The sequence below is a fragment of the Benincasa hispida genome, chromosome 7, assembly GCF_027475165.1.
Source record: "Benincasa hispida cultivar pf3 chromosome 7, pf3_genome.v1.1, whole genome shotgun sequence".
NCBI lineage: Eukaryota > Viridiplantae > Streptophyta > Magnoliopsida > Cucurbitales > Cucurbitaceae > Benincasa > Benincasa hispida.
Window position 1 is genome coordinate 57405857 of NC_143484.1, and position 23086 is coordinate 57428942.

General features: G+C 29.9%; 3 protein-coding genes across 5 annotated transcripts; all 3 read right to left on the reverse strand.

The window, feature by feature from the left end:
• Positions 1-1730: 1730 nt before the first annotated feature.
• On the reverse strand, positions 1731-5636 carry LOC120080898 (galactinol synthase 1-like). The gene is made up of 3 exons (XM_039035567.2): positions 5024-5636; positions 3218-3676; positions 1731-2265 (listed from the first exon to the last, which is right to left on the reverse strand). The coding sequence occupies exons 1-3, from the start codon at positions 5345-5347 to the stop codon at positions 2023-2025; spliced, it is 1026 nt and encodes a 341-aa protein (XP_038891495.1). The 5' UTR covers positions 5348-5636; the 3' UTR covers positions 1731-2022.
• A 4093-nt stretch (positions 5637-9729) lies between these two features.
• LOC120082104 (ADP-ribosylation factor 2) lies at positions 9730-13007 on the reverse strand. Of its 3 annotated transcripts, none has more exons than XM_039037332.2 (7): positions 12838-13007; positions 12166-12336; positions 11428-11498; positions 11146-11265; positions 10750-10868; positions 10582-10663; positions 9730-10052 (listed from the first exon to the last, which is right to left on the reverse strand). In XM_039037332.2, the coding sequence occupies exons 2-7, from the start codon at positions 12311-12313 to the stop codon at positions 10047-10049; spliced, it is 546 nt and encodes a 181-aa protein (XP_038893260.1). In that variant the 5' UTR covers positions 12314-12336; positions 12838-13007; the 3' UTR covers positions 9730-10046. The 3 variants fall into 3 exon arrangements, with proteins under 3 accessions (XP_038893260.1, XP_038893261.1, XP_090172068.1); XM_039037333.2 differs by having other exon boundaries at positions 12166-12326; positions 12838-12975; XM_090315942.1 differs by having other exon boundaries at positions 12445-12893.
• A 1204-nt stretch (positions 13008-14211) lies between these two features.
• ECHID (enoyl-CoA hydratase/isomerase D) lies at positions 14212-21091 on the reverse strand. The gene is made up of 8 exons (XM_039037434.2): positions 20625-21091; positions 20419-20541; positions 20216-20317; positions 17451-17489; positions 16368-16466; positions 16230-16277; positions 16052-16147; positions 14212-14637 (listed from the first exon to the last, which is right to left on the reverse strand). Exons 1-8 carry the CDS (start codon positions 20874-20876, stop codon positions 14398-14400), a joined length of 999 nt encoding a protein of 332 aa, XP_038893362.1. The 5' UTR covers positions 20877-21091; the 3' UTR covers positions 14212-14397.
• Positions 21092-23086: the final 1995 nt, after the last annotated feature.

The window sequence follows — 23086 nt, forward strand, 5'->3', positions numbered from 1 at the left end:
TGTATCTATCATGTATCAAATTAGTTGGACGCATGTTCCTTGCGTTGACTTTGTTTGCAACACTTAGTAAATTTTTCTGATTCCCGCATTAAAGTGCGTTAGTGATGCAGTTTTTTACTTAAATGATACTTTTGCATGAATTTATCATATATATACAATTCCATGCATTTTCCTTGATTATGAACACGTTTACATCACTTTTAATCCTAATTATTCCAACTTTTAGAGAACAATAACTTCTATTTCTACAAGTTATCAAGTAACCATTTTGTTTTTTTATTTTTATTTTTGAAAATTAAGCCTATGGACACAAAGAGTGCAACAAAAAACTGTAAAATCGAAAAACCAAACCATTCCAAACTGAACCAATGGTTTGGTTTGGTTTTTTAGTATAAAATTGGATATCTTGGTTTATATTTGGAGAAAACCAAAACATATTGGCTATGGATCGGTTTTTTTATTGGAAAAATCAATCAAAACTGAACTGATCAATTGATATATATATACCCTTAAAAATAAACTATCTTTTAGTATTATGGTGCATGTATATTTGTTGTTTAGAAAAAAACTACCAATTATTATGGAGCATGTATGTTTTTTATTTAGAAAAGTGCCAAGAGAAAAATAAAAATATCCATTTTCAATTTATTTTTAAAAAAAACACCAAATTTTAATTTTAAATTAGCAAAAATAACTTATTTAAAACAAAGTGATAATAAAAGTAGAAATTGGAAGAAAAAAGAAAGTACTAAAAATCGAGAACCAAACTAATAATAAATCGATCCAAATAAAATCAATTCAATGGTTTTGTTCTTTATTGGACATTGGTTTTGATCACTTCTTTGTAAAACCAATTGGTTTGGTTTGGTTCTTTATTGACCTCAAAATGGGCAAAATTGAAATGACTATCAGCCCTAATGGACACTACTTACATATCCAAAATTCTTCCTTTGTTATCTACTTTTCACCAATGGTTTAAAAACCAAGCCAAATTTTGAGAACTAAAAAAAAGTAGCTTTCAAAAAATTGATTTTGTTTTTGGAATTTGGCTAAGAATTCAACCATTGTACTTAAGAATGATGTAAATCATTGTAAGAAATGAGGTTGAAATGTGCTTAATTTTCAAAAACAAAAACAGAAAATCAAATTGTTATCAAGCGAAGCTGTAATTTTTCAATTAAACTTTGAAATTGTTATAAGTGAATTGAATTAGAACCTTTACCTGGATTATGTTTGAAAATCATCAATGCATTAATTCTTACACGTGTAGACTTTTTCAAATGTTGATTTAATAAAATGGATGATTATAATTTGTTTGGACAATTTTCAAAGAAATTTTTAATTGATATCCTAAATTGATTCGTTTATGTAAGTTTAGAGGTTAGATCAAATCATAAATCTCACACGATATTTATTCAACTAAAAGATAATAGATGAATTAAATTGATACATGTAGGAAAGTTCAAGATTTAAATTTATACAATTATTAATCTACGGCCAAACTAATACAATCAACAAAATTCATGAGTATAGATTAAATATTGAACCTAAAATCTATAGTTATTAGCCTCAACTTTTCTTTCCATATAATAGTAACATCCAACTACATGAATACATGAACATAGTAACATTCAAAATAATTTGCCAAAACTAGTATAGTTCAATCTGGCATTTGTTAACTTGACATTGTAAACAAATCTATATCCCTTTAATTCTGGAAACAAGAAACATAAAGAGAGAATGTTACTTCTCATTTATTCACAACTATATTTCATCATCATAAAATTACATTCATATCTTAAACCCAAAAATAATAATAATAACAATAATAAAATAAAAGTTTGTCCTTCTCTTCTCTTTTTTTTTCTTTCATCTTTTTGGATGAGCTTCGAGATAAATTGGTATCGAAATTTTTGTTTAAGTAGATACACTTATAATTCAGAAAAAATTGCATATAAATATAAAATTGTAAAGTTTTAAAGGGAAAATAAAGTAAATATAAAATAGTGTGGTATGAATTCATCAAGCAGCAGATGGTGCAGGGACATAGGCAATATTGGGCTCAGGAATGGAGCCCAATATTGAGAATTTGGGCAGTGCTTGGGCTTGAGCTTGGGCCTCATCTCCTTCCTTAACGACGTCGTTTGTAGACTTCAAATCGAGCGACGTGTCGTTATAAATGTCCCACCATTTTGCCACCAACATTTTGATGTCGTCTCTCTCCATGTTTGCTTCTTTTCCCGTGTACCTCCATGGTTTCGATCCCTATTTTAAAAAGTAAATAAAAATAAATGCTCATATTTTTTAATATGAATTATTTTCTTTTTAGGTTTCTATTCTTTTAGGAAGTGGATTCACATAGAGAATTATTCCCTTTTCTTTTTCGATAATTTAATCTCAAACAAATAGAACAAATTCTTTATATATGTGTGGGGCAATTTCCATTTCCAAACCTATTTTCATTTAAATAAATGAAAATCTAGAATGTGTTAATAATTTTTTTTTAAAAAAAAAAAAAAAACCAATGATATTCCATATGTAAAATATAATTAAAGCATTTTTCGAATTTCAAAAAATAAATATATATATATATATATATATATATATATATATATATAATCAACATCTATTTTTCTTTGTTAGTGCATATGAAATCTTAATCAAATTTTAAAAACTAATTTCTATCTTAATTCTCAGAATTTGGGTTGAATTTTATGAAAATGAATAACAAAAGCCAAATAGTAACATTAAAACTCTTTTTTGACAATTATTTTAATTTTTTTTTTAAAACATATGCATACTTTCTTTCGACTTCTTAATCATATATTATTATATTATTTTCATCTTTCCTAGCTAAACAATGAATTCTTAACTAAATTCAAAAAATAAATCAAAAAATAAAAAACTTACTTGACCTTTTAAAACACTTCTAAAAAGTATTTAAAATTTTTTAAAAAAATATATTTTTTTAAGTTTAATTTTCAAAATCAAAATCTACCATTCTAATTTTCAAAATTTAGGTTAGAATCCATGAAAATATTTGTAGTAACAAAAAAACAAAATATATACCATTGTTTTGTAAAAAACTGTCACATGGTAGTTTTTTGTTTCTTTAAATGATTTTTAATAAAAAAAATTGTGTGTAAAAAGAAAAAGAGTATGAGATTAGGTGCAGCTAATCATTATACAAAATAAAAGGGAGAAAAAGAAAGCTTACAGCAGCACAGTAATGAACAACTTTAACATTGGAAAGATCACGAACATTTTCAGGATGGCGCCACAGCATAGCCAAAACCAAATTATAAGTAGGAGGAATGGGCTTATAAACCTTCCCAAAGAACATGTTCAGAAAATCCTGCTCTGCAAAAGGAGTCGGCGGCGTCACACGAAGAGTCTCCAGAAGCGAGTCGTAGGTTTCGCGGCTCGGCTCGAACACGAACATTCCGGCATTGAAGTACAACGGCGGCGGCGGACCGGAGGCGGCAGGCCATTGGACTCTATCGGGGCATTGCTGGCAGTAGCCGATCTTGTATTGTGGGGAATGGCTCCATGTTTTCTCGCAAAAGCAGTCCATTACGGCGTATAAATGACCATCTGGCTCCTCGAATAAATGGTCTATGTTTTCGTATACTTGGATGTCTCCATCTAAATATATCATCTTTTTGTACTCCACAAACTGCATAAAAGAAATACCCCATTCATCCAAATGTTTACATTTTTAATAATTAAAATACTCGGATGCGTCTATTTTTGTGTAATTTATATCTAATTGTTTAATCATAATCACCTATCATGTGTTGAGTTTTTTTTCCTTTCATGTAGTTGGTGGAATAGGTTGTAAAAAGATAAATGTTACTTGTGATGCACTCAAATTCAAGTATTGTTCTTTTTCTAATTCATTTCGAGTTTAGTCTCTAACTTCATTTTGAAGTTTATGTTTATTTGGTTCTTGAACTTTCAAAAATGTGTAAAAGTATACAGACTTTTGATGGGATCATTGAGCTTTTAACTTTATGTTTAATAGCATATTTAAGAATAAAAAATAGTTAGGTGTATCCTGATAGTTTCTATTTTCTTATGTCTCACTAAATTGTATTCAATCATAATTTGTCTTGTAACAAATTCTTCTTATTTCTTTTTTTAAATATTTTATTTTTTTATGTGAGTGATGAGAGAGAATACATATTTTGGGATGTACACAACTATTATCCTTTAAAAATCAATTGATCAATTAGATATAATTAAATTTGAAATTTACATCTAACCAAATTTCAATTTTTCAATTTTTGTGTATTGTAGGTGTATATTTGAATGTTAAAAAAAATATCAAAGAAGCAAATGATTAGAACACAAATTCAGGATCTATTAGATTAAAAAAAATTGAAAACTTGATTTATATTTAAAAAAAAATTAATACAAAATTAAAAGTTTAAAAGATCTACTAATAGATATATTTAAAAAATGGAGACTAAATAGATATAAAATCTAAGTTTTGAAGCCTAAACTTATAATTTTAATTATGGAGTGCAATTCTCGTATGTTTTTTTCTCGACGTTTTGGAACCTCTTTTGCATTATGGAATGCAAGGCGTCGATCATCCCACGTCATAAATTCAATCAAATGAATAAATATTACGATGATCAAGGGAATTTCTATAAATATTGGCCAACAATTTTGCTCTATTGGAAAATTTTTGAAAAGATGAGTTTAGAACACTTGAATTTTAATTACGTCTGATAGTTGTTAGAATGATGAGTTGTTTTTAAATTTAAGAAAATGGCTAATTTATATATAAATATGGTATAATGTCATCATTTATCAGTAATAGACGTTAATGTTACTAATAGATGTCTATTAATATCATCAGTATCTATCAATATCTATCACTACATGACATTTTACTATATTTAAAAATTATTTTTTAACAATTTTATCCTTTAAAATAATTACCCTCCAATGATTATTAATGCAATGAATTCATTGAATAATTTTTACTCAAATAATTATGAATGTTTGCACTTACGTTCCAAATCCGAAGTTTGGAGTAGTTGATGACATAATAGGCCATGGCAAATTGGATTTGATTTTCGGGAGGATAAATGGGTTCAATTTCTCGAATAATGCAATCCTGAGCTTTCAAAATCTCCCGATGCTCTGCCGGAACATCTGGTAGCACTGCCACCACCAGAGGGTAAGCAGTGGCCACCTTTCGCAACCCTTTTGCCAATCCCGCCACCCCTTTCACGTAGTCTCCATTTCCCGCTAAGAACGTCACGTATGCTCTCTCCGAGCTGACGGTGGCTCCACCAACGCCAGCGGGGACATTCTCTTGGAGTTCTGGGGCCATTTTTTGAACTCCCAAAAGCGAGGGAAATATTAATTAATTAATATTATTGGGTGTGTTTTTTTGGACTTGAAATGGAGCGAGATTCGGTGTTGGCTTTTATATAGGTGGAAATGCAAATGCAAATGCAAATGCAAATGCGAGTGTAATGAAACTGAAATGAAAAGTTTTGGTCGTTTTCTGATTATTGATGATTATGAAGATGATTGGTTAATGGAAAAGGAAGGTGAAGATTCCACAAACTAGGAATTTGGCCATTTCTATTTTATGTGCATCATGTAATTATCATGATGAATGAAAAAATTATTATGTAATTATTTATATCTAAATTAGAGTAAAATATGGGCCATGAAAAAGCATTCATATTAATAAAAATAATGTTCAATATTTTTTATGATATTTTACTTGATTTAACTTTTCAAGTACTTAATCTAAAAAAAAATAATTTTAAAAAAGTTAGATATCACTCAAAATAGTTTTTGAAAAAAAAAATTTATAAAATAAGTTGGTTTATGATAAATACTTGAAATCAATTTTTACAGAAATGATTTTTTAGTGTTTGATGGTTAATCTCTCTCATTTATATAATTCTTAAAATTATCAAAATATCATCAAAAGTCATCTATCTCGTTTCTACTATGTTGTGGTTAGCACCACCCTCCACAGACCAACTTCAATCACCACCACCACCAACTCCCGTGACAACCAACTCCATTGACCATTTTTAAAAATTATTAGTTTATGGTATTTTGTAGTTGTCTTTTATAATAATTTGTCATTAATAAAGTATGTAACAACCCAAATAAATTTGAATATAAGAATAGCTCGTTGTCAAACAAATTAGTGTTTTTTTTTTTTAAGAGAAAAACTTAGATGTTGTGTTGCTTAGATTGTACCTATCTTTGTGCAAAGTGTAGCCCAATCAACTGCTCAATAAAAATTTGTCACATTGCAAATATTTTTTTTTAAAAAAAATGAATTATTTTTTATTTTTCTGTGTGAAAAAAAAAATGTATATGATTAGGTGCAGTCTCGTTATTCTTATTTTTAAAATTTATAGAAAATGTTTAAATAAAAATGACTTTTTGAAAAATATTTTTTTAGTCAATCTAAATAGGTCCTTAATCTCTGTCCATAAATGTTTAATGGTTTTTGCAATGCCATTATTTTGCTTAACAAAGCAATATAAAAGAAAATGAAAGTAGTTAGCTTAACTATTGAGACGCCTTGAAGTTGTTATTTGACGTTTCGAATGATCAAGCATAGGACCTTGGCGAATCATGGTCTAGGGGCAAAGCCCCGTGATGAGAGGTTTAGGGGCAACACTCTTGAAACCTAAATTATATTGAGATTATGTTTATGTTTTCATTTTGGACCTTTGTTTTGAGTCTATTCTGTTTAGAGTCTAAGAGGATTATCATACTTAAAATCTCTTAATCCGGCTTGTACATTATCTTTGTATCATTTACTATGTTTTTTTTAAGATAATAAAATTACTATTTTTTTTATCTGTGAATATAGCTATGTAATTGTCGATTTTTTCTTTTTATCTTTCTCTTTGATTTGCTTGTGGTTTGATTTTTCTAGCTTGAAAATGGTGGGAGTTAAGAAATGAATAGGGCCAAAAAAGGGAAAGGGAAAGGATATGGGCCATTGGGTTGAATTGAAATGTTGTAGAAGAAACAACACCTGAAGGCAATGGCAATGAAGCTGATGTGTTCAAGGCAATTAATGTCAATCACAATTATATGGAGAAGATTCTCATGTGCTTTGATGGAGATCCATTTTTTGAAAATATCATCCATGGTAATGAATCATGATTAACTAGCTTAATTTCCACCAAACATTAAACATATTCTCTCTTAAATATTTTCATCCATGAAGTTTGGAGAAACTATTTTAAACTTTTAAAGAGTCAATGTCATAGTTATCAAGAAAATCAAAATACGACTTTTCTATGTATATATTTTTCTTCGGTCTTCTTTCTGTTTGTTGGAAAATTTATTTTTTAACTTTGACTTAATTTATTAATTCAAATATTGGTGTGTGAGACTCGACACCACACCGATATGAATTCTTTTATAAATCAACTCATTTATAAGTTTGACAACCTTAAACAATCGTCAATCTATGTATCAATTATTTAAAAAGCCAATTCAAATAGACCTCAACAATATGGCTACCCTACCAATTTTTAACTGTGGAGAGAGGGGAAAAGGAAGCTTTGAATTACTGAAAAAAAAAAAAAAAAAACATCAGTCTCTAATATTAATTTCTAAACCAATAAAGATGAAATTGAGAGAGGCTAAAAAAAATAATTAAAATATTGGCTGCATGCCAACTAGATGTCAACTTTAGGAAAGTTTGTAGTCATGTGGCATCATTGTCAAGAGCAATTCTTTCACTTGATAAATGATGGCTTGGAGAGAGGGGACAAGAGGAGAGCCCATCATGCTGAAAAGTAAACACTTCAAAAGTCTTCAAAATTGAAAATTAAGAAATGTGTATCGACATGTTTGGTGGTGATTCTAAAAATTCAAAATCAATTTCAATAATATGAAAAATATATTTAAAAAATTTAAAATTAAACTTTAAATTGATTTTGAATGATTAAAAGTGTTTTTCGTAGTAATTTTAAACATGAGAAAAGTGATTTCAATCATTTCAAAATTACTCCTAAACATGCATTAGATTATATTTGTTAACTTTTTTTCACAAAGAAAAGACACCAAAAAAAAGAAATTTTAGCAGGTCATTATAGTTGATAATGTAATACAAGTTGCAAGTTGATGATCATGAGAATGATATAGATAGAGAAAGAGATTGTCCATAATGTGGATGATGTTGCCTGCACACCCATGCGAGGTTTCGAGCGTGGAGAAAGCCTCGCATGGGCGCGAGAGGCATTCGGGTGTGTGTTCTTTCCAATGGTTAGAAGTGAAGTGAGTGTCTAGGATTGGTTTGGCAAATTGGCATGGGGTCAAAACATCTTGGTCCACAGGAAACAAAGAAAATGCCTACCAGGAATTGGATGCCCTATATATTCCTTTATGCCAATGGAATTTGGGTTCAAGAGGAATGGAATTGGTTTCTTAATTCATAAATCACAACCATATCCTTCCAAGGCCAGCCTGATTTGCATTTCGGCTTCGCAATCAAGAAAGAGATATGAACAGATTGGTCCATGCCTATGCCCATAACCACGCGGCCCGAGCCAGAAATTCCCTTGTGTCTCTATTTATAATCATTTTTGTGGTATGAATAATATCTGAAAGTGTTAGAATAAATTCTGGATAGTTAAGGTTTCGTTTGGTAACTATTTTTTTTAAATTAAGCTTATGTGATCCACATTTCTTACTATGATTTGTATTTTTGTTCAATTTTTAGCCAAATTCAAAAAACAAAAACAACTTTTTAAAATCAACTTTTTAAGTAGATAACAAATGAAGAATTTTGGAGGTGAAATTAGTATCATAAACTTAATTTTTAAAAAAAAATGATTACCAAACGGGGTCTAAGGTTTTTAAATTAAGCCTAGAAATATTTTTTTCCTACTTTTAATAGACTGTTTGTTTTGCTAGAATGGGATGGATTTCGAATGTAATCCAAAACTATGTTTGGATTGAGCATTTTGAATCCAATTTATAATATTACACTCATTACGCTCCAACATTTTTTAACTCAACCCTCTTTACGCTTCATGATCCTATTAACAGCCCCCTAAATTTCTTGTTTTGTTATCTAAGTTTTAAAAACTATTTCAAAACCCAAACTAATGTTTTAAAAACTAAAAAAAATAAAAATAAAAAATAAAATAATAATAATAAATTTAAAATTAGGTTAAGAATTCAATTCTTACTTACTAAAATGCAAAAGATGCAAAATATTATAAAAAATGTAAAGAAAATATAATTAATTTATAAAAATTAAAAATAAAATAATTACCAATCAAGTCTAAAATATACATTTTAAAGTGATTTCAAGCCTGGCAAAAACAAATTTTACCCGATCAAAATCAATCTAAAAAATGCTCATATGCTCTCCCACTATTAGTGTCACACAAAATACAGCAAATTAGCAAGTTATTTCAGAATCATGACCATAACACAGCCCTCATGAGTTAATATAAAACCGACTTTAAATTGGATTTAAAAATTTTAACGTGAGAAACTTTGCTACTGGGTTTTCGCCTCTGAAGGAAAATATGGCAACATTATATATCGACTATATTTCAAAAATACGTCGGGTAATCGATGCTTGGATTCATCTTAAACTGGAAAGAATTGATTGTGATTAAAAATTACTTGGGGAATAATACTTCGAAAAGTTAATCTTGACACTTAATTAGGCGGCATTGTGATTTATTACTATTCATGCAAACGAAATTGAAACGGTAGCAACAAAAGAATGGGTTATGAGACAAATCCAACATATGGAATGATACATCAACTAGTTTCAGCTAGAAATCGAAAGAAAAGAACAGCAAGTAAAGCCCCAAAAAAGAGCCCGAAACACAATAACCAAGGCTAACCATTCTGATATTACAGTATAATGACAAATTGTTTGCTAAAAGCTCCCGTAAACAGAATGAGAAAAAAAAATGAAAACGATAACCTCTTTTATAAGGTGCCCCATGAAAAAATTAGATAATATTCACCCTGCATCCAGAACTGCGAGTCTCAGAAGCAACTGTTCGATATCCTTATGCCTGCATACAATAGGAGCATATGCATAGAGATGTAAGTAGTGGCTCCACAGAATGTCAGTACATAGTAATAGAGTGAAAGAAAATGTAATCCTTTCCTCGTTTTTCCGTAGAAGGGTTAGGAAAAAACAAGATTGCACATCGATTTTTTTCTTAGTAAAATTTTGAATACACTTGCCGGTAAGAGTTCAGCCCGATCAATGGCACTAGCAGGCTCAAGGAGACAATGCCCAGATTGTTACGCCTTTCGTGAGTGTGTTTGGTTTAAAAATATTTAATTTTGAAAATAAGTTATTTTGAAAAAAATTGAAGAGTTTGAAAACCACTTAAAATAGCTTTTAAAACACTTTTGAGTATATTTTAAACAGTTTTTATCAAAAGAATTTAAATAAAAATTACTTTTTTGAAAAATATTTTTTTCTCTAGTCAATCCAAACATCCCATAAATGTTGATGCAACATTGATATAAGGTTTTGCCTGTATAGCAGAGTTCTAAACACTTGGTAAATCGGAGCAATGTGTTAATATTTACCTTGTTAGCAATGTTGTTGGAGAGCCAATCCAACCCCTCATAAAGCCCCTCTCCAGAGGTGGCGCAAGTGCTCTGGATGTACCTGAAGATGAATGAAGTTTGGATCTGAGTAAGCCAAGAAAAACAGAAGGGAAATTTTATATTCAGAATAAAGACAACAAAGCCTACCAGTGACGCTGGCGGAGAGAGTGGAGACCAAGCTTGTCGGTGATCTCAGCAGCATTCATTGCATTAGGAAGATCTTGTTTGTTAGCAAACACAAGCAGAACTGCATCTCGCAGCTCATCCTGGGATCACATGAGTTATTATTAGAATCTGATACACTCCTAATACCATAATCATCACAAAATACGAGCATTTACATTTGATATGATTGGATAATACGAACAACATCATCGATATTTCAAAATTGAATAATGAGATGGAAAATAATTTAGAAAAAGGAAAATAGATAATTGTGAACAATTAGAACAGTACTCCGAAAGAAAAAAAGCTGTGATATAGCAAGCTTCATGAGTGATTTCAGACAGATGCTCATTAAACTAGGTAGTTAGTATGTAATACCTCATTCAACATCCTATGCAATTCATCCCTGGCCTCAACAACTCGATCTCTGTCATTGCTATCAACAACAAATATGAGACCCTGTGTGTTCTGGAAGTAGTGCCTCCACAAGGGACGAATCTGTTGGACAACCAATTAAGAACATAATTTAATCAAGAAGTATATAACTGAAACATTTACAAATACTAAACAAATAATCTACATTCTAGCAGGAGAAATTTTAATTAATTCTATGCACACTCAGACAGGAGAACAATAGATACAGAAGACAGAAGTTCAAACCTTGTCTTGACCCCCAACATCCCAGACCGTGAAGCTGATGTTTTTGTACTCTACAGTCTCAACATTAAACCCTGCAAGTAAAAGACATAGGCTAAATTATGATCTTCCACAAAACAAATGCTACAAAGTAGATTGTGTCAAGAGACATTTCACTATTTCGGTCCGTGTAACAATTGTTATTGACAATGTCGTGTTCTGTTTTTCTTTTTATATAGATTAATCAACTGAATAATATTTTGGCAGTTTAATATTTCATATCATAGAGTTAATAGACAACCAATTGCTTAAGCAGAAGTAAATTATGAAACCGACATGAAGAAAAATGCATGAAACCATGGTATAGTCGAGAGACATTTATTTATTCCTTCCTCCTTTGATCGAGGTAACGACCTAGTGAATGACTCCTGACTTCAGCATAAACTATATACTCATTTTATGGAAACATTTATCCAGATGAAAAAAAAAATGTTACAAGTTTACTATTTAATATGGTTGACAGACGAAGAGTGTAGTACATTAATGAGCAGATGAAAATTGTGAACTCAAAATGAAGGTTATTGCCAATTGTGAAGTCCTAGTAACAAAACCAGAGAAAATGCAGAAATGAGAAATGTCCCAAGCTTTCTTTCTCAAATAACAGGTTATATATGGATCTATCTATCTATCTATACACACAGGCACATAGATCAAAGACAGATCATGTACTAACTCCATCTTAAAAAGCAAAGAGAAACTCACCAATGGTAGGGATTGTTGTGACGATCTCGCCAAGCTTGAGCTTGTAGAGGATAGTTGTCTTACCAGCCGCATCAAGACCAACCATCAGAATTCGCATTTCCTTCTTGGCAAAAAGCCGACTGAAAAGCTTTGTGAACGTAAGCCCCATTCTCTGCCTCTACCTAGAAATCCCTACGAGATTCCAAAGATGAGATCGGTAACCATAGCGACAAAGATCGAGATAAAATAGCGACACCGGAAATGAAAATCAAGAACATACTATACATGGAAATCCAGTACCAAACAATCAAATGAAGGTGAAAAATAATAAGTAGCTGAGGATCGTCAATTTAACGGAATCACATCCCTAATGCTCACTCGAAGGGATCTGAAGGTAGATCACATCGCAACTTCAGATCGCCAGGAAATTGACCACATATGAAGCTCATCCAAGAAATTCATGCATCCAATAGAAAATTAAACCACAAATATATCGCTAAAGAACAGATCGGAATAATAAATGATGGTACTAATCAAAAGAAACGCCTAATTCGTATTAGAAAACGAAGCATATACGTTATAGATTGAAAAAAACACAATGACCATCAGAAATTGAAGAACCTCAATATCAGAAAGGCTATAGAATCACAGCGAGAATGAAAAGGAGAACGAATTTCGGAAACAGAACATTACCTTCAACAAGCACCACCGAGAATCTACGACAGACAGAAAAGAGAGACGGTGGGAAGGAGAAATCTCTACCGGATCCCTGTATATATTATAAACCGAAAGGCGAGGGTAGATAAAAGTACGAAACTACCCTTTTCAGACACCGTGGGAGATCCAATTAGTTTCCAATCAGCATCCAACACGTCAAAGGTCTGAGAACTCAAAGATTGGCTTCATTCGACTTTTCGCTCACAATTGGAAATTAATATTATTTAGCGCGTTGATTTTTGAACCAATTAAAAGTCGCCACGTGGTGCTGCATGTCGCGTGGAATTGAATGTTATGGCCCTGTGGTCGTTGGTGATTCAAATTTGAAGTCTGGAAATTAAAAGCAGACGTTAAATTAACTTAACTCTTGCAAGAGCTACCCAAAGGGTAATTTTCTTCCTTTTTTGAAAAAATATGTTATAAACATATTATACAAAATACCCCGGGACCGAATTTAAAGATACATTCAATTCTAAACTTTTACTTTTTAATCTCAAAATTTTTTAGTTTGAAATCTCAACCGCTTAAGTTTTTCATGGAGAACATCCCATTTTTTATAGAAAATTTTACAATGATGGGAAATAAAATAAGTATCGAGAATGGACACGGAGAAGTCATCACCGGCCCACCTCGCCATGGACGTCTCTAAACCTAACCTAACCTCAATACTAAAAGTATAATTTTCCTATAAATATAAGTACACTTTTTAATCCAAAATTTTGAATTAGGCAAAATAGATCATAAAAAGAGGTATTACCAATTCAATAATCTTCTTAAAACGGTAAAATATCCTCAACCCGTTCAATCTAATTACCAATGTAACACTTTAACAAAATTAACTTATGTTATATAATGAGCACAATCTCAATCATTTTACGATCATCGATTGAAGAGTAAGTTTGGTACTAGAAACTTAAGTAATTCTAGCTCAATAGCGTGTATTTATGTTGTAGTTAAAAAGTTCGTGATTGGACCCAATTGAGAAGAACTTACAATGCACGGATTTCATATTGCCTTAGAAAAAAAAAGTATTACATGAGTCGTTTATTAAATATCCTACTTTTTGTATACTCCGTCTATCACTCCTATTGATTGAATGGTTGGATGAAGAATTTGAATTGCTACAACTTGGGAGTTCTGTTACTTATACCATTGCAAGAAGTCCTTAAAATTAAAATGTATTACAAAAAAGTTGAATTCTTTTAAAACTCTCTCTAACCCATACAACACCCTTAGCAAGGGTTTGTCTTCAACTATTTTTCTTTTTAAATAAATTATTTTTATCTCGACTAATTTTTCAGTTTTTTTTTTTTAATATTTATTAGAGGGGATGAGATCGAATCTTCAACCTTTAAAAAAAGATCTTGTCAATTAACATTGACATTTGAAAGACCGTATTAACTAAATCATCTCAAAACAAATGTTTACCCTCTCATAGGTTAGTTTGATTCTCCCTTCTATCAGATAAATTCATTATTATTTAAATTAAAAATTACATCCCAGCGACAAAATGCAAGGGCCATTTGAATTTTGAAATCAAGGTTTCCTTGGAAATTTAGAGAAATCCGGTGGCCGACGTTCCATATACGCCGATCTTCCTTCATTACTCTCTTCTGTACCATAAAAGATGAGCGTGGCGTCGCCGGCGAGGGCCTGAAGGCCTGCATGCCCGTCATCGACAGCATTGAGAGCCGATTTCAACACCCGGATGGCGGTTGGACTGTTCCTTAGAATTTCTCTGCACCATTTGATCGTTTCTTTCTCCAGCTTATCCACCTGAAGAAGGAAAAACACAGTTCGGAGTTTGATGAATTAAAGATATTAAACTGCAATTTTTTGGTCCAATTGTTTTAATTGCTTTTGGTCCAATTTATGTCCACCGCAATATTGCATAAAACGCGGTTAAACTTCAATTGTTTGTGGGGCAAGTCATTAATCATGGGTTAAAAATGAATTATTTATTAGAAAAAAAAAATCTCTAATTAATTAGATACAATTTTAAATATTAATGGTTGACAGACGTCTTGATCCTAACTTGAAAGTTTAGTTTATCTCTTACATGTAAAATTTTATTTTATATTCCGACGTATAAATTAATTTTTAAAATTTTGATCGTGAATATATCAAAAAAGTCTATTAAGTTTAAAGATTTATTAGATATTTTTAAAATTTTTGTCCTTCAAACAAAAAATAAAAAGTTAAAAATTGAATGTGACATTTTTTTTTTGTGCACATGATAATAGTTTAAGTTTTTGTCCTTCCAAACAAAATTTAATGTTTATGTTCAAAATCTAGGTCTCCGTACTTTTAAAAATAGATTTAAAATATCTCTCAAATAATTTATTATTATTATTTCAAATAATTATATCACATTTTAAATTAAAAAAATAATTTTTAAAAGCTATCTCTTCTCTTTTAGATTATTTTTAAAAATATTTTTCTAATCTTAAATGGAGAAATAGTTTTAAATGATAAAACTGCTGAAAATATTTATAAATATAACAATGTCAATATTTATTAGTGATAGATAATAGTAGTTTATTAGTGTCTGTCATTTGATAGACAATAACATCTTATTATATTTGTAAATATTTTGGTTCATTTTACTATATTTGAAAACATCATTTTGAATATCATATAATTAATTAAAATCATTAAAACTTGTTCTTAAAAACTAAAGGATGAAAAATATATATTTTGAAAATTCAAGGATTAAATGTATCTATTCTTAAAAACTGGATTCTTAAAAAGATACATTTTAAAAACGTATGGACCAAATACACATATTTTCAAAACTTGAGATTAAAATATTAATTTTCCCTTGATTTTTTTTTTAAGTCAATAAGAAACTATTCGTAAACGATAATAAGATATCAAATTAAACTAAGCTAAAAATCAAAGTGAAAATTATTTCAAATGGTAATAATGTTGAAAATATTTACAAGATATAAGAAAATTTTAAAACTATTAATGATATTGATATAACTATAAGTGTCTATCAGCGTTTATCATTAATAATTTTGTTATATTTTGTAAATATTTTTGTTCATTTTTCTATAGTTGAAAACGACCCGAATTATAATAGATACTAAATTAAAAATAAACCAGATTTAAATTAAAAATACACCAGATTTTAGAGCATATTGAGAATGGAATACGAAAAGAATAGGCCAGCGGCGGAGGAACTCACCGGAACAACAGTATTGACGAGGCCCATTTTATCAGCTTCAGAAGCGGAATAGAATCTGGTAAGAAACCACATTTCTCTTGCCTTTTTGGGGCCAACCTGACAATAATAATCCCCAAAAAATCAGGGACACAAAAACAGTATCGAAACTGAAAAAACTAAATCTAGAAAAATTGGTTACCAAACGGGACATAACGGAGCTTCCATACCCAGCATCGAAGCTCCCCACCTAAAGGGCAAAACACTTCAAATTGAAGCACAGAAGAAGAAAGTACAAATGGCTTTAAATTTGAGCACATTTTCAGAATTGAAGTGTTACCTTAGGACCAGTTTGACCAAATATTGCATTTTCTGCAGCAATGGTTAAATCACAAACCATATGCAGAATATGTCCTCCTCCAACAGCATAACCTGCCACCTAATAAAATGGGGAAAAATATATATATATATATTTTATAATATATCAAAATATTACACTTTTATCTCTATTTTTTATTTAAATGTTATTTGTTCTTTACTTTTTAAAATATTATATTTTAGGCGTTGAATTTTAAAGTTTTATTTTCACTACGTCTCTAGGTTTCAAATTTTTATATTCTTGATCTGATTTTTTTATTTAATACTCACTTTTAGTCATTACTATTGTTTATAATATCAATTAATTTATTTTAAATAGTTAAATTATTTTTTACTAATTTTTTATGACTATTAAAATTAATTATTTTTCCATCATAATTATTTAAATAAATTAAGTGAAAGTTAACACATAACAACCAAAATGAGTATTAGTAAGAATTTGATGATAGTAGTGTGAAGTATTGAAATATTTGGACAAAGTAAAAACTATAGTTAATTATAAAGAGTATAAGAATGTAATATTTTTAAATTCAAAATTTAAGGATAAAAGTGTTACATTTTAAATTCTATGGATCAAATAGAAATTAAACTCAAAATATAGGGGTCAAAAATGTTTTTTTTTTTCCAAATCAAAATATTAAATTACAAAAAAAAAAAAAATACAATACTTTAGTTTAACCATGGTTTCAAAAATACCTCTATTCTTTTTTTCAAAATTTCCAATATTAACCCAATGGCCGTATAACAACCCTAGGAGGTGCTAAACTTGAAATACCGTGGCGATGTTCATTTCCGATTTTTATTTTTATCATGTCACCTTGTTTCAAATCTCAAATATTGTTAAAAATTCTAACAAATTTATATATAATTTTAAATTTTTTTAATAAAAGGTTGATGGTAATATTTGAAAATTTAAAAGAATAGAAGTACTTATGAAATGAAATAACCTTAATTTAACAAAATTAAAATGTAAAAGCTGAGGTGATTTTAGAACAACATAGTATTATATCATACAAGAATTGGATTGGGAATTGAGAAATTGTACCATTGCAATGACTGGTTTTGGAAGACGACGAATCTGGACCTAATCAAGGATTAAGAAAATAAATTAACATCTAAAAAAATGGAAATGAAATAAAAAAGGTTTAGAATATAAATTCATCCATAAATTAGAATTTAATTCCTATAATTTGAAAATTTTAAATTTCTTCCTAATATGATTTGATAGACCTCTCAAATACTCTACCATGAAAATTATTTAAGAAGATTTTATCAAATCATAGAAGCTACCAATGTAAGGGTAGCTAGCTACTATTCACCTAGAGAAAGATGTTCCATCTCCCATGATTTGTGGGGGCAATCTCATTAAAACAAAACAGTAATAATAATACATTTTTTGTACCCTCTAGTTTTTATTTTGGTCTCTAGATTTTAAAATATCACACATTTAGTCCTTAAATATTGAGTTTTATTTCAATTTAGTCCCTAAATTTCAAAATGTTACGATAGATTTAAATTTTGTTTCAATTTGGTCCATGGATTTCAATATTTTACATTTTTTAACCTCAATTTTTCATTAAATATTTACTTTTAATCATAAACGTCAATTTTTATTAATTAATTAAAAATAATTAGAAGTAAAATTTTTAAAATGATAAAAATAGTGAAACTTAATTAATTATAATTCTTTTAACTATTTTTAATTTATTAACTAAATTAACTCCAAAAGACAAAAAGTGAATATTTAGTAAAAAATGAAGGTTAAAAGTGTAATAGGGACCAAATTGAAACAAGATTCAAATGTCAATAGTAAAATTGTAGCATTTTGAAACTTATAGACTAAATTAAAACCAAACTCAAAACTTAGACTAAATATGTAACATTTTGAAACTTAGAAACTAAATAGAAACTAGACCAAAAACTTAGGGACAAAAAAGTATTTTTCTCAAAAAAACTATATTCTTGTTGGGTTGTATGTCCTAAAACTCACAATTTGTAAAATTAAACATATTCTATTTACAATAAATAAGTTATTGGGGTTTATTCAATATATAAATTGCATTTGTAAAAACTAAATCCAATAAACTAAAGATCCATAGTTATTATATGAATACTTGGACTTGATGTGGAGACATAAGAATGAATCAAGTTCAAGTAGATAGCCAAAACAGTCTATAGTATACGGATAAGGCTAGGTACCTTATTATGGGAACACTATTGGATGTGATCCACTTTGTACTTAGTATAAACGATGTAATCCTGAATCGTTCATGTGGAGACATGCGAGTGAGGGCGTTCTGTGCGAAGAGTTTGTGTAAGACTGGATCGAGAAATAAATCACTCTTACTTTATAACGTTTTTACTATATGAGACTAACTATTTCAAAGTGATGACCTAGGTAGCTTGAGCTTAATTTTGAGCTAACTATGAACTTCTATTTATTCAGGATTATCCTTAGATTTGCTTGGTTGAAGGTTGCGCTCAATAAGCTCCCCATTTCAGGGGTAAAAACCGGGTAGATAACTGAGGATATAGAGTGCAAAACGAAATTCACTCATACCCGCTTTTAGAGATAATAGAGAGGTTGCTCCCTTAAGTACTGATTTCAGGTCTTGAACAAGGGGCCTCACCCTCTCATTGGCTCGAGAGGGACTCAGTTTAGTGATTTAATCACAAACCAATTGTTCATCAGAGGAACAATAGGACTTAAGGAACGAGATATAATTTCGGGAGTAAAATAGCTTTTGACCCAACCATTATTACGAACAACCTATAAAGGGTCAACTTACTGATCATGGTTAAATCGAGTGGACAAAAATATATCACAATGAAAGGAGTGCAACTACTGAACTTTAGTGGAGTGATCTAGTTAATTCGGTTTAAAGAGTTTAGTCAATTAATCTCAGATTGTTAAAGCTCATGATCTGTAGGTCCATTAGGTCTCCTACTAACTAAATGGACTAAACCTTAGAATAGTAGAATTTGAAACATTCAAATTCGATATGGGAGAATTATTAAATATACAATATAATTACACGTTTAATTATTGAATTAAACGAAATTGGAGTGTTGGAAAATATTAAATAGGATTTAAATATGGTATAAGTGAATGTGGATGTATGTTCCGGATAGGTTTTTTGTTAATTTAATATTTGATATTAAATTAATTTAATTAATTAAAATTTTTAATTAATTACTTGAATTAATTAATATTATCTAAAATTAAAATTCATTTTATAATTTGGATTTATTGAAATTCAAATTCAAATGATTTTGAGAAAATCATTTTTCAATTTCAAAATATTTGTTTTTGAAAATTAAATTTAAGATTGAAAAAAAGGAAGAAAGTGGGTTTTCCCACTTCTTCCACCTTGATCCCATTGATACTTATGGTTTGGTGTCAAAATTAAGGGGATTCTAATTTGCATGCTTAGATTGAATAAATATTTAACTTCAATTTGTTGAGAAATGGGCATGCAAGTGGTTTTTTCGGAAGAAATAATTCTTCTTCTTGACGCCAAAAGAAAATAAAATAAGCTCTCTTAAAATTTCCTTTAATTAGAGCTCATTTTGGATCCACACTCCAATCTAAAGTTGATGGGAGGAAAGATCAAGGGGTGGTCTACAATTTATTGGTAATTCGAGCTGGAATTCAAGGATTGAAGAGTTCAACAAAGATATAAATTTCAAAAACCGTATTTCTCTTTTTGATGCAGCTTGAATGTGAATACCATCCATTCTAACTTTCTCCAAAATATAGAGATAAAATTATAATTTAACCTATAAAGAAATGGAACGACATGTCGGTACCTGCAAATCCAAAACATTAAGACGACCAAAATCTTCGTAATCAGAATAACCATCTTTCTTTCTCAAAGCTTGATCTCCTCCACTGCAAAACGCCTCTGTTCCCTACGATAAACACACGAAGAAATTAACTAAAAAACACTTCTAATTAACTCTTAATTACAGTAATCAAGCAACTTAATTACAATTAACAGAATCAAATTTACCTTTCCAGTAAGAATGATGACTCCGATTGAACTATCGTCTCTGGCATCATTAAATGCTCGTATGAGCTCTTTAATTGTCTGCGGCCGGAAAGCATTTCTCCTCTCCGGTCGATTGATCGTGATCTAAAATTAGGGCACACAAATTTGCAAATATTAAAAAGATAAACACAGAGATCGAACTCTCGAATTTGAAGCTCGATTGAAACCTTCGCAATGGCTTCTCCGACGGCCTTCTCGTAGATGATGTCGGTGAATTCCTTGCCGGAGTCGTCGCCGGCGATGCTCCAGATGACAGGATGATTTGAAACGGCGCCGTGTTTGCGGTGGTAGCTGTCGTCGATTGAGGCGGCGGAGAGGTGGATTGAGTCAGGATTTGGAGTTCGTGGAATTGGAATGAGATGGCCGGAAATGGAGGCCATTCTTCTTCTAATCGTGTTCTTCAGATCCTTCTCCCCCATTGTTGAACTGGAATCGAAGATGAAGAAGAAGAAGAAGAAGAAGAAGAAGAAGAAGAAAAGTTGAAGGGAATTAAAAAAATAATAATAATAAGTTCTAGAGATCGACTGCGTGATGGGCTGGTTGCTAGTGGATAAGATAAGGTATCACCACCAGCCGACGTTGCGCAGTTTAGGCGAGAAGATAAAGAATATTAAATTAATATCATTTTTATTTTAGATATAGTTAATTATAATAAATATTAAATATCTTTGGCTTTTAATTTGTTTTTAAAATCCTATTATAGTTTTAAAAATTGTAATATTACTCTGAAAATTTTATAAGTATTCCAAGAAATTTGAATAGAAATGAAGACTTAAAAACTACAGAATGATGACTTAAAACAATGTGGTGATTTAAATTATGTTTTTTAAATTGCTGCTACACTATTTCATATCTTAATTTTCATCCAAAGGTTTAAAAGTTTCTATTCCAATAATATTTTCTATAACATATGTGAAAGTTCAGAGTATTATTGATACTTTTAAATGTATAAGGATATTTTTTTAAAACAAATGATGTTTTTTTTTTTTTTTTTTTTTTTAATTTTAACCTATTTTCAATGCAATTACAAATAAATTCTTATTATTGTTAATTTGAAATAAGTATTAAATAAAAGACACTATGTAAATATTTTTTTTTAAAAAAATTATAGTAGAAAGAGTAATGGAGGGTAAATTTATTTTTTTAAAAGTCAAGTTATAAATTAATTGGACTAACTTTAAGATTTATTTAAAGAATTAATGTCTCGTTAGAGAACTATTTGGCTTTACTTAGTTATTATTTAGGCCCCGTTTGATAACCATTTTATTTTTTGTTTTTGTTTTCTAAAATTAAGTCTATGGACATTGCTTCCATTTCCAAATTTATTCCTTTGTTATTTATTTTTCACCAATGATTTAAAAAAATCAAGCCAAATTTTGAGAACTAAAAAAAATTGTTTTTGATTCTAGAATTTGGCTAAAAATTCAACCATCATAGTTAAGAAAGATACAAATTATTATAAGAAATGTGGATGAAATAAGCTTAATTTTCAAAAACAAAAACAAAAAATGAGATTGTTACCAAACGGAGCCTTAGTTTTTGGTTTTTGAAAATTAAACTTATATTCACATGTTTGTTTAGGAATCATGAAAATCATTCTATGATTTGGTGTGAGAACCAGCAAAAATTTCAAAAATCATGTAGTTATCAAACAACGGCCAAAATTTTCATATCTATAATTGTATAAATAAAAATATATAAAATTTCAAATGACAGAAACTAAAGTAGCACTTTATGTTGGGTTTTATGTCATAAAACTCGTGGTTTGTAAACAATAAACTTATTCTGTTAATCAATAAAAAAGTTATTGAAGTTTGATTCAGTAAAGTAGTTATTGAATATATGAAATGTCCACTTCATTTTAGAAATAAATTCAAACATAAGATCCATGGCTACCACATGAATACTTGAACTTTATTTTAAGACATAAGAGTGGATCAAGTTCGAGTAGGTAGTCAAAATGATTTATAGTATCCGAACAAGGTTGGGTACCTTATTATGGGGACACTATTGGATGCGACCCACTTTGTAGATGTTACAAATGTTGTAAAGTGCTACAAACGAAGTGAACCTGATTCGTTCATGTGAACACATGAGGAGTGGGGACATCCTATGTAAAGAGCTTGCATAAGATCGGATCAAGAAACAAGTCACTCTTATTTTATAACGTTGTTTACTATTTAAGACTAACTATTTCAAAGCAATGACCTATGTAACTTAAATTCTGAGCTAACTATGAACTCCTGTTTATTCGGGATTATCCTTAGATTTGCATGAGTGAGGGTTGACTCAATAGTGTCGGCTCAATAAGCCTCCCATTTAAGGGGTAAGACTGGGTAGATAGCTAGGAACATAGGATGCAAGATGAAATTCTTTCCTATCCGCTTTTAGGGATAGTAGAGAGGTTGTTCCCTTAAGTGTTGATTTCGAGTCTTGAATAAATGGGTCCCCCTCTCATTGACCCGAAAGTGACTCAGTTTGATGATTGGATCACAAACCAATTGTTCATTAGAGGATCAGTGAGACTTAAGGAACAAGAGGTAATCTCGGGTGTGAAACAGCTATTGACCCAGTCGATGTTACGAACAACTTATGAAGGGTTAACTTACTAATGATGGTTATATCGAGT